Below are 12695 nucleotides of genomic sequence, written 5' to 3'. Positions count from 1 at the left end.
GCCACATAACATTTTCATATACTAGCCTACTATGAATTTACAAAAATAGCAAATGATGATATATCTTTCGTCTTCTTTTTACTAATTATATTTGCGTAAGAAGAAAGGAAGTAATCATATAATTTACAGTTTTTATCATTCCTTCTATGTAATTCCTTATTCTTAAATAACACATTACTTGCTCTGTGGCAGAAAGCTTTGTTTTTCCCTGTGATTCACATTTATTCTGAGAAAAAAGGCGGGAAACTCGAATAAGAACAAGCGGGTTTTTTAAATTTTTTTTTATTAATTTATTAAAACTATCTCTATCAATTCTTATTATTGAATAAAATATTATATTTTCACTAAATTCAGCGACAGTAATATAATTAGCATTCATGGGGAAGCGCAGTTGTAGAAAAAGGAAAAAAAAGATGACGATTCAGGTGATGTAGACCATGAACCTTGTAATGACAAGGATATATATTCGGAAGATACTTCTACTGACTCAGAATCTGAAATTGATAAGGCCGATAAGTATAAACCTTACTACGTCACAGATTATATTAGAAGATATCCCGAGGAATCCCCTGGGACAGAATTTGTTGTCTTTGTAGAATCCTCAGATAGTCAGAAAACCATTGGATCCAGAGACTTGCTCTCACTCTCCTCCTGTTTAAAACGATTTAATAAAGGGGTAACTTATCTTAGATCTATAAATAAATTCAAAATCGGAGTATACTTTCAAAAGCCAGACTTAGCCAATGCTTTTTTAAATAATAAAACTTTTTTAAATGACTACCATTTTAAGGCCAGTATTCCTGCTTCTTCAACAGAAGTTACAGGCGTTATTAGAAATGTACCTACAAATATATCTAATAAAAAAATATATACTATGATATCGAGTTCTAAGAAAATTATTGCTATTAAAAGAATTTTAAGAAAAAATACCTTGACTCATGGATATGTGTTACAGCCAACTCTAACCGTGACAATTACTTTTGCTGCATCTGTATTACCTGAATATCTGGATATTGGAGGTTGGCGCCACAATGTCACTCCATATATACCACCAGTTAAACAATGCTACCGGTGCTTGAGGTATGGACATTTAGCTAAATTCTGTAAGAATTCTGAGCGTTGCAGCATCTGCAAAGGTGAGCATAATTATAAAACTTGTACAACTGGAATGGAAAACGCTATTTGTGTACACTGCAATGGAAATCACACAAGTGTATCACCGCAATGCCCTGTTAAACAAAAGAAAATTGCTGAAAATAGATCTAAATTCAGACCTGCTTCTTTTGGAGATATACTTAGCACTGAAATATTTCCTAAACTGGGTAACAAACCTAAAAAAAATGTAGACCTAATTTCAATTCTAAATTCTGATAACAAGAGTTTATCACTTTTAATAGAAAGCATAATCAAACTTATTTCACTACATAACACAAAGAACACATCTATTAACACTAAAAGTGTTTTGAATGTGTTATATGATACTTTTGGTAATACACCTATTTCACAAAATTCAATCGAGACCAATTAACTATTATACAGTGGAACACTCAGAGCCTACTGAGCAATCGACTTATTTTTACACAATTTTTAAATGAACATCATATTCACATTGCTCTCATCTCAGAAACTTGGCTAAAACCACATTACAAATTAAAAATTAAAGATTATTGTATAGAACGAAATGATTGTGGTAATAACCACAATGGAGTAGCGATTATTATACATAATAGTATTAGATATAAAAAACTTCACTCTTTTTTCGACAATTCTTTGCAAACTATAGCTATTAGTATTGAAGTTAATAATTCTTGGTATTCAGTTGCCAGTATTTACTGTCCTACCAATAGTACACCTAGTTTTACTAAAGCCAAATTTAAGTTCTTTTTGGAGTCTCTTCCTAAACCCACTATTATATCTGGAGATTTAAATGCACATCATACTATGTGGGGTTGTACCTCCACTAATACAAGAGGTAAAGACATTCTTGATTGTTTAGATGAATGTAATTTGGTACTATTAAATGATAAGCAAGTTACTACTGTTGGCTCTCATATTTGGAGACCCAATGGCCTTGATTTAACTATGGTATCCCCATCCATATCATTAAAATGCGAGTGGTCGGTTCATGATGATCCGTTAGGAAGTTATCACCTGCCGACTTTTACTAAAATAAACACAAAGAACTCTTCATCAACTCCGTCAGGTGAACAACATGCTCCTATAGATGAAGTTAATAAACTTTTGTTAAATCGTATAAACCTACGTCTCGTTAATTGGGATCTTTATTCTGAAACTGTTAATCAATTACTTTTGGATTTCGAGTATGATGTCAATGAACCCTTAAACAATTACAATAGGTTCTGTAAAATTATTTTGACAGCTGTGGAACGTTCCGTTCCACGTAGGAACTTATCAAATAGCGGTGCAAATACTTCAAAGAGGCACAAACATATTGCAGTACCTTGGTGGAATAACAGGTGTGCGACAGCTGTCAATGATAGTAAAGCGGCTTACCTTAGGTTTAAACAAAATCCAACTCTCGATAATTACATAAATTTTAAAAGAGTTCAAGCTGTTAAAAAGTTAGTAATTAAGCAAGTAAGACAACAGGGGTGGCAGGAATTTTGTTCCAAATTTAATAGATTAACACCAATTTCCACTGTTTGGCAAAATATGAGAAAACTAAATTCAAAACATCGTCAAAATCATTTTAAAGATATATCATGGGTCAATGATTTTTTACGCAAATATACTCCTGATTTTGTACACTCATCTTTTGATGACAAACAGTTTAATTCTGTTAATTCATGCCCAAAATTTCTCACTGACCCATTCTCAATTGATGAAATATCCAGTGCAGTAAAATCTAGAAAAGATACAGCTAGTGGCCTTGATCGCTTAACATACAATATGTTTCGATTGCTGAATAAAATAAACCTTACTAAACTCTTACAAATTTTTAACGATTTATGGAAGGACTGTATTATCCCACCAGAATGGAAAATGGATTGTTTGATTCCAGTAATTAAACCCGGTAAAGATCCTACAAATTTCGACTCCTATAGACCTATAACATTGACGTCCTGTGCAGGCAAATTATTCGAACAATTAATTAAACAGCGTTTAGAGTTCTTTATTGAAAGTAATAGTATATTACCATCGAATCAATTTGGTTTTCGCCGTGGATATTCAGCGCGCGAAAGTTTAGCGAACTTCTATGTCGACCTTAGTACTGCTTTGAATAACGATGAATATGTTCTATCTGTTTTTTTAGATGTCGTAGGAGCTTTTAACAATGTAAATTTAACAGTTCTATCTTCGATTTTATCCTCATTTCTTCCAATGAAACTTATCGAATGGATTTATAATTTTCTTAGTAATAGAGAAGTGTATGTTAAAGTAAATAGTAAATTAATAGGACCTAGGTTAAGCTCTAAAGGAGTATGTCAAGGTGGTATTCTAAGCCCGCTACTATATATTTTATATATCTATAAACTTAATTCAATTTTAGGAAACAGTGTGAACAACTTGCAATTTGCCGATGATTTATTAATTTATATAAAAGGAAAGAATATTATTGATATGCAATTAGTGTTAAATGAGTCATTAAAAAGACTTGAGAAATATTTTTCTCTTCTTTCCCTCGATATTAGTTTAACCAAAAGTAAAGTAGTTGTTTTTCATCAAGTTCATAAATATGTTCCATTAATGAATATTATATATAATAATCAAACTCTTCCAACAGACTGTAGCGTTAAATTTCTGGGGGTAATTTTTCATCAAAATTTAAAATGGGATCTATACGTTGATTGCTTAGTAGATCGTGCTTTAAGAGCCACTAATATAATAAGATCTGTAATTGGTCGTAACTGGGGAGCTGATCCTAAAATTATCCTTTTACTTTACAAATCTCTTGTTAGAAGTAATTTTGATTACGCTTTCTTTTGTTATGCCTCAGAACATAAATTAGTAGAAAAACTCGAAAAAATTCAAAATATGAATTTAAGACTTATTTTAGGTGCTATGTATACTTCTCCAATTATCTCAATGCAAGTAGAATGTAATTTGCCTCCTATCCTTCTTCGTTTCGAATACCTAAAACTCAAATTTCTCTTCAAAGTTTTTTCAGTTTCCAATAACCCACTCATACTCAAATTATTAAATTGCCCCATTTCTATGTTTTTGAATAAAACTATTGTCAATGATTTGAATTTACGAGATGAATATAACATCTATAGTAGTAAGATACTTCCTTGTTATAATGGCCTTTATGAGAGTAAGTTCTGTAAGATCAAAATTGTTATACGTAAAGACATAAAAGAAAAGCACGATATGTATGAGACTTTATCAGAATTTATTGACTACAGGCAGATATATACAGATGGTTCCAAAAATGCACTTAGCACTTCAGTGGCTTTTTACGATTTGTCAAATAGATTTGGTCACGGTTATAAAATTTCAACTTTGGCTAGTATTTACACAGCAGAAGCAAAAGCTATATTTTTAGCATTAGAATACATAGAAAAACAGGTACTATATTCGAAATGGATTATAATTACAGATAGTATGAGTGTTCTTATGGCATTAAAAAATAACACATTCATTTCATCATCAAACTACTTAATTCAAGAAATTCGTAATAAATATTATCATCTCTGTACTATATATGGAAAAGATATTATCTTCATCTGGACCCCTTCACATATTGGAGTGTTTGGGAATGAACAAGTAGACACTTTGGCTAAAATTATTAATTCAAGTGCTGCTCGTGTTCAAGATTTACCCCTTTGTTACTCAGATTGTAGTATTGGAATACATAAAATCGTTACAACTAAATGGGAGGAGCATTGGACTCAAATATTACAGACTAAAGGCAAATGGTACCGCAAAATTAATTGGCGTATTGGAAAACCGTGGTTCTGCAAAGGAAAGGACACAAACAGAAAATTTTACACCAATATTTGTAGATTACGAATCGGCCACGGACATTTCAACGAACACCTGCACCGAATGGGCATGATCGCTTCCCCATCATGCACATGGTGTAACTCAAATACAGCCCAATCTCTACATCACCTTTTTTTTTTTGATTGCTCTGAATTTGTCATTCAAAGACACATTATGTTTGACGAACTTAGGATTATCTTCAAAAAACCCGAAAATATCCCGCACTCAATCCCGCTTCTCTTAAGATTTCCTTCTTGTTTCAAAGCTATTTTCACTTATATTACTACAACATTCAAGGAGCTATAAGAATACTTTTATTGAATTGCAAGACAATGATTTTTTATAATTATTTATTTTTAATTTGATAAATCCACTGGTTTAAGAAAACTCAAGAAAAGATATTTATGAAAATGTACTTACCGGATTTGACAAATGAAATATTGAAGATTATGACAATAATTGAAGCGACATTAGAAAAATAAAATTCCAGACAAATTATCTTTTTGAAGACTAGGCAGCATGGTCTCCGACCTTAGCCTGTTCCAAACGGAACAAACGTACTAAAAAAAAAAAAATTTTATTCTGACACAGTCACTAAATGTCAATTAATTCTTTAATTGATCTCTATTATTTATTTCTTTTAAGTATTCAATGTTACTTTTTGAATTTTGTTTGAGATATATTCAATAATATAGAATAAATTAAAGAAGATTATTTTTAAAGTGAAAGAATAAGCGTGTTAGTTTATAATAATAACAGTCTTCGAATTTTACTGTTTTCAATTTTTTTCCAACTATATCTAATCAAAGCAAGAGAAAATGGGTAAAAGACAGCACCAAAAGGATAAAATGTATGACTCAGTTATTTGTTATTGTTCATATATAAATAAATATTTATGTTAGTAAACGTAATCACGAAACTGTGCTTTTCACATATTTTAGGTACATAACGTACACGGAATGGACTACTCTGTATGGAGGTAAAAGATCTGGCACCTCCGTAGAAGAAGATACGACTTTCAAGCGGCTTCCATTTGATCATTGTTGCTTGTGCCTGCAGCCGTTCGACGATCCCTACTGTGATGCTGACGGAAACATTTTCGAACTGCAAGCTATTATTGAATTTGTGAAGAAATTTAAAGTGAATCCTGTGACGGGTAAAGTGAGTGATTAACAATAGGTCTACAATTTTTTTTTACAATAATGTTACCAATGTACATTTTGCATCCAAAGTTCATGAATATCTGTAGATTTCAAAACCTTTGAACATTGTTGCGCACATGAATAGTTCAACAATATTAGTAATAGAATTGGATGAATGTAGTCATCATCATATCTGCCATTATCTGTCCACTGCTGAACACTGGCCTCCCCTTTAGATTCATAAAGAATGATCCTGAGACACCTGCATCCACTGACTCCCTACAATGTATTTTTACCCTTTTTTAATGTGGATGTCATAAGAGGTGACTAAGGGAGGGTGAGAGATGGGCAGCAGTGTTCCTCGAAAAACATATTCAAAGCCTAACTGCGGATTCCAATATGCCCATCAAGTATGGCAACTACTGATAAAACCCCCATAGGGGGAGGCTTATGTTCAGCAGTGAAGAGTTAAAAGCTGATGATAATACTAGTGTTACAGGCATCTGTAGGCTACAATGACTGTATACTTGTTTGCAGTTTTTACAGTATAAAAAAAAAAATTATAGCTTATTAAATGTAAAGTGTAAGTAAAAACAAAACACATCTTAATTAGAGAGGAATATGTTTATACAATATTGTTTCAGTGGTTTGATCTAGTATTGATTTGTTAGTAAATTGTTATATGTATTTTAGATGGGCATTGTTTTTATAATCATATCTGATGACAGATAATTTTTATGTTTTTTAATTTATTTAAAACCTTTACTTTGTTCCAGAAATTTGACATAAAATCATTGATCAAATTAAACTTCTTCAAGAATGCACAAGATGATTACCATTGTCCCGTTTTATTTAAACCCTTCACCAAAAACTCTCATATTGTTGCAATTCGTACAACTGGCAATGTATTTTCTTATGAAGCTGTTGAGCAACTTAATGTCAAAGGAAAGAATTGGAAGGACCTTATTACTGATGTTTCATTTGCCAGAAGTGATATCATCACAATACAGGACCCAAATAATTTGGACAAATTCAATATTTCCAAGTTTCATCATGTCAAGAATAATTTGAGAGTTGAAACCGAAGGTATGATAATGAAATCTATAATTTTTTATACAATTTATATTAAAATATTAACAACAACAATAAATAACAAGTGATTCAGCTGAAGTAAAATGCACTGCCTATAGATTTTACAGAATACCCTTATGGTTTATTTATTTAATACTTTATTATACACATTAATTATGCATAAATATAAAACAGAGCCACATGGCAGTTTATTAATATAATTTCTATTTTTTACAGAGGAAATTGCAATGAAAAAAGATCCTCATGCCAGATTGAAAACAGTATCGGCTGAAACTAAAGACATCTTGAGAGAACTGGAGAAAGAGTACAAAGCACCAGAAAAACAGGAAAATAAAAAAGAGGTATGCAATATTAAATAAACCCAAAGATATATAACATAATAAGAATACACAAGTAATTTTATTTGAAAGTTAAGCTTGCCACTACTGAAATATTTACTTTGTGTCTATATTACTAAAGCTACTATTTATTGATTAATAGCTTTGCTATACTCTCCCACACTAAAAACGAATATGCTAATATATATATGGGTTAATAAAAACAAAATAACAAATATATTTTGTTTTTTTTTTTTCAACCCCAAGAAATGATTGCAGTTGCAGTATCTATACTAAAGTATGTATGTCAATCTAAGTGAATTTTTTTTTTGTTTTCAAAATTATTGAAGTTCAGAAAGATTTATTTTACAATTCTTGTTTTTCTTAATTAGCATTATTTTATAAATAATCATGGCGTATATTTTTCATCAAAATAATAGTCTATAAATCAAGTAAATATGTAAAATAATGAGGATTTTGAGTTCATGACTTTATATTACTTTTTTGTCTTGTCTAAGGTAGAATAGAATTGAAATAATCTTTTTTAAATAGACTTATTTGCAAACTCTTTTAATCTTCCATTTTAAATCACATTTTATGATTAAATATAAGTCAAGACAAAATATATTTTATAGAAGTTTAAAATTTTCCCCACCCACCACATTTTAGGCACAAGAAATGGAATATTTGTTAATGGAATCATACTCGTTGATATGTTTTTAAAGAATTATTTGTCCTATTTTCAGCAGTTGACTGTTAATGGCTTATATTATCATCATTTATGTTATATTGTTGCATAGGTAGCAGACCAGTTCAATGCTGCACATTACTCTACCGGAATGGTTGCTGCCAGCTTTACTTCCACTGCTATGGTTCCAGAGACGGTCCACGAGGCTGCAATAATTTGTGAAGACGAGGTCAAATATCAGAGAGTTAAGAAAAAAGGTATGACACGTTCCACTGTCATTCAACCAGTCGCACAGTTGTAGGTGCATTGAAGAAATGCTCTTACTAATTATTATTATTACATCTCAATAAGGTTTCAATGATATAACATATAGATTTTAAGTGATAGGGCCTAAATAAAGTTATTAAATGCTCTCGTGGTAGAGCATACTCTCTCTTGTTGTTAATTGCAAACAACACGTTTGCTCAGTCTTGTAGACTAATTGTAAATATAACTGGTCTGATCAAAGTTATAACGCATCTTTTTCTTTGACGTTTTATCATTTTATTGTTTATGTAACCATAAGTAGAGTGCATGCATATTAGCAGAAGATGTATGCCCTGTTAGATAGAGAAATAATTTATTTGCATTACTTACAGCACACAAATTACAATACAATACATACACATAATACACAGTAAAAGAGATAAAATAATGAAAAAAAAGCAACAAAAAGTAAAAAAAAGACAGAAAGTAAAATATATAAAACAACAGTTTCCGTTAATGAAGAATCTACGTCAATTAAAATCATCATTCTATGGTCAATTTGAATTCCAGCCATGAGGCGTTTGTGCCTTTTTATTTTTATTGGTTTACACACAATGGGCAATGGCTATAGGGACTATTTACCGTCAGACGGGCTGTTTGCTTGTTTGCCACCTCTGTGGTATAAAAAAAAATGTCGAAAGTTTTTTTGTTATTGCAGGATATGTAAGGCTTGTGACGAATATGGGTCCACTAAACTTTGAGCTCTATTGTGACGTCACTCCAAAAGCGTGTGACAATTTTATAAAGCACTGCCATAATGGATACTATAATGGCACAAAGTTCCACAGATTGATAAGGAATTTCATGGTAATTATTAAACAGTATTTGTTGTGTCAGACTTCAGTGAGACATACATTTTTCAAAACAATATTTTCTCATTTCTCGATTTACATTGAAAATTATTTTTATTGTCTCACTTTTCGCTCATTATATAAGATTGGCTCAGTATACTTTTCTCTTTCACTGATCGCTTACTCATGATACGCATAAGAATGCCTATCATCATTTCCCTTTTTTTTTGTTTTGCACTCAAAATGTGGTTTTTTATCTTTATAATTATATTCTCTCGTATTTAGATTTCTTATAGTTTTTTCAACATCAATATTATATTTCAGATACAAGGTGGCGACCCTACTGGCACAGGAGTAGGAGGCGAATCAATCTGGAAAAAACCATTTGAGGATGAATTCAGACCAAATCTACATCACACTGGCCGCGGAGTACTATCAATGGCCAATTCTGGGCCTAACACGAATGGGTCTCAGTTGTAAGTATATTCTTTAAAAATGCAGACTGGCTTTAGTCGGCAGTGCATCATTGCAACATGGATTTCATTGAATCATTAGATTTATTTTGAGAAAATGCTGCCTTAACAACCCAGTGTGGGGGGGGGGGGGGAAGGGATTGTTAGTATTGGAGATTAAGGGCGTTATTGCTAGCAATATATCTAACAAGGTTGACCTCCCCCTTATCCTCCCCCTGGAAACCATCGTTCTGAATCCCAAGTCAGTCAGTCAACCCAAGTCAGGTCAGGTAGCCCATTGTGACGGGTCTTTTTCATTCTCATCTATCATCCCTCACTGGTGTCTTGCCAGCAGCATATATCGTTAACGCCAGCAGGGTTACCATTCCATTATAATCTATTAAAAAAACACTGCTGGGTAATGCATAGCTTTCACCCACGATGTTGTCTGCCTGACCAGGATAAAGTCATCTATGCCCTTTTCCATCCCATATTATATGTATACATAAGCTTTTAATAGAGATTGGTTAAACCATTGAGATGCTAAGAGGTAACAAACAAATTCATTTCACATATATTATATTGCATATTATAAGTAAGGATTTTCATTTTTTACACTGGTGTAATGTAACAACACAGTACAAGAGTTCTACCTATAGTGGTTTCTTACAATACTCTAAGAATGAAAAGTGGTAACAGAGTGAGAATATATTTAATACACTCATAAGATACTTCTTACATAAGATAATTCTTTGTGACTTTATTTTAAAAGTTTGTAAAACTCTGTTTTCAGCTTTATAACATTTCGTTCCTGCAAACAGCTGGATGGCAAACATACTATATTTGGCAAAATGGTTGGGGGAGTGGACACATTGAATGTTATAGAGCAAATAGGGGTGGATAATAAGGACAGACCGATTCACGACATTATTATTGAAGTAGCACAAGTATTTGTGGACCCATTCAGTGAAGCAGAGGAGCAGGTAAATGACTATCTATTACAGTAAAGAAAAATGAAAATTCTACAATTATAAAATATTCGCGCTGATTTTAATTTTGATAAATTATGAGTAGTATAGACCTGACATAGGAATAACTTTATCGCTTCTCGGCCTTTTAGCTAAGATCAAAGTGACATAGGACCAACTCGAAATTGGTTCACATATAACATAGACAAAAAATACATGATCCATATTATTAAAAAGAAATAAAATACTGAAATTTTTCTAAGCATTAGATACAATCTTTTTACACATAATACATAGATAATGTATGGAATTAGAATAGAAATAATTTTTATTCAAATAGACATATCTTTATAATTCTTTTGCTGTCTGGAATGTTGTTATCTGTTGAGAAGAACCGGCAAGAAACTCCATAGTTACTCCTTTAAAGTTATTAAGTACAAGATATTTTTTTATTTTTATAGGTACTGTAACAATAATTGTTAGCTTTTACTTACAACTTCGTTCCTGTAACTGAGATATATTCACTGACAGGGATAAGAAGTAACCTATGTTCTTCTCTGTCCCATGCCATTAAAGTAATAAGAGGTAACAAACAACCTCACTTTCACATAATAATATTAGTAAGGATGAAGTATTTTTAAATACAGCTATGTAAATGATTGTTTATTTTACAGCTGGCTAAAGAAAGAGCAGAAGAATTGAAAAGACAGGCTGAAGCAGATGGGCCTGGCATAAAACCTAAGAAAGCAACTAAACAGCCTCTCAAAGTATTCAGGGATGGCGTTGGAAAGTATTTAAATTTACAAGAAATGTCAACAAGCAGTAAAAAAATAGAAGAAGTACCAGCCAAGAAACCTAAAAAAGATTCCAATTATAAATTTGGAAGTTTTGACTCTTGGTAGTGTATGTATCTCGATAATTGTTGTAAATAATAATAAACATGTATATACCATATAATTTATTTTATTTTTTAATCTAGAATACTGACATATTGCATTACAAATAAATATCGAATGTGAATAAGGTACATTTCTAATCATATTATTAAAGTTTTAAAAGAGATCTCCTTCATTAATTATTCCTATAGAAGTGAATATTATGAGCTCTATAAAATAGAAGTGCATAAAATACAAGTAGCTATCTAAACTGTTATCTTTTTGTAGTTGAACACCTAATTATATTAACATCAGCTCTCCTTCATTACTTGAATTCAAACTTTATTTATTAAGAAATAAATACCAAAATAGTATAACAATCATAACTAATCTGTGATAGCAAAATAAAAAAAAAAACATATTAAGTAAAGCCAATGTAACCCTTAGAACCCTGAAGTACTAAATGCCAATCTGCAAATTAAATGTTACAGAAATTCCTGTGTGCAATCAGGTATAGCTACTGACTTTTAAAATTAAGTGATGCCAATTTTTACTAACATACTTTCTAACTGGAAAAGACCCTTTGATACACACAAATAGATGCCACAAATTTCATATCGAGTGATATATAGTCTAATTGACTTTGACTAAATTTTAATAGTTCCTGGTAAAAACTTAGAGAATCTGTTACATCACAGGCCATATTTGTAAAACAAGCAAATAATTTGTTATCATAGTCATTTAGTAGTTTTCATATAAGTTGTGCTGTATGGTCCCTGCATAGAATAGGTCACCCCTTTGCCGTGTGTGTTGTAAGAGGCAATTAAGGGAGGGCGAGGAATGGGCAACAGCATCCCTCTTAAAATATCTCTAAAGCCAAACTGCGGTTGCCATTCCTCCTACCAAGTGTGGCAACTATTACTAAAACCCTCCAAGGAGTTCAACTGTAGACAGTTAAAGGCTGATATGATGCCAAAAATAAAATTGTGGAATCTATTTTTTCTATGATTACACATTTGTCTAGAAGACTAGTTTTAGAGCCAAAGTGCATTCACTCACACATCATATACGTACTTAAAACATACATTTTATATATTGTAGCTTAATAGTAAGTATG

General features: G+C 31.6%; 1 protein-coding gene across 1 annotated transcript; it reads left to right on the top strand.

The window, feature by feature from the left end:
• The first annotated feature begins 5523 nt into the window (after positions 1-5523).
• Positions 5524-11660, top strand: LOC113517499 (RING-type E3 ubiquitin-protein ligase PPIL2). The gene is made up of 9 exons (XM_052899520.1): positions 5524-5797; positions 5889-6108; positions 6866-7175; positions 7398-7522; positions 8299-8443; positions 9151-9299; positions 9608-9759; positions 10529-10718; positions 11378-11660. The coding sequence occupies exons 1-9, from the start codon at positions 5766-5768 to the stop codon at positions 11603-11605; spliced, it is 1551 nt and encodes a 516-aa protein (XP_052755480.1). The 5' UTR covers positions 5524-5765; the 3' UTR covers positions 11606-11660.
• Positions 11661-12695: the final 1035 nt, after the last annotated feature.

Source organism: Galleria mellonella, unplaced genomic scaffold (genome assembly GCF_026898425.1).
Source record: "Galleria mellonella isolate WM207_F2 unplaced genomic scaffold, CSIRO_AGI_GalMel_v1 utg103, whole genome shotgun sequence".
Classification (NCBI taxonomy): Eukaryota; Metazoa; Arthropoda; class Insecta; order Lepidoptera; family Pyralidae; genus Galleria; species Galleria mellonella.
The sequence above is the reverse complement of the archived record's forward strand: the minus strand, read 5'-3'. Positions and strand labels throughout refer to the sequence as shown.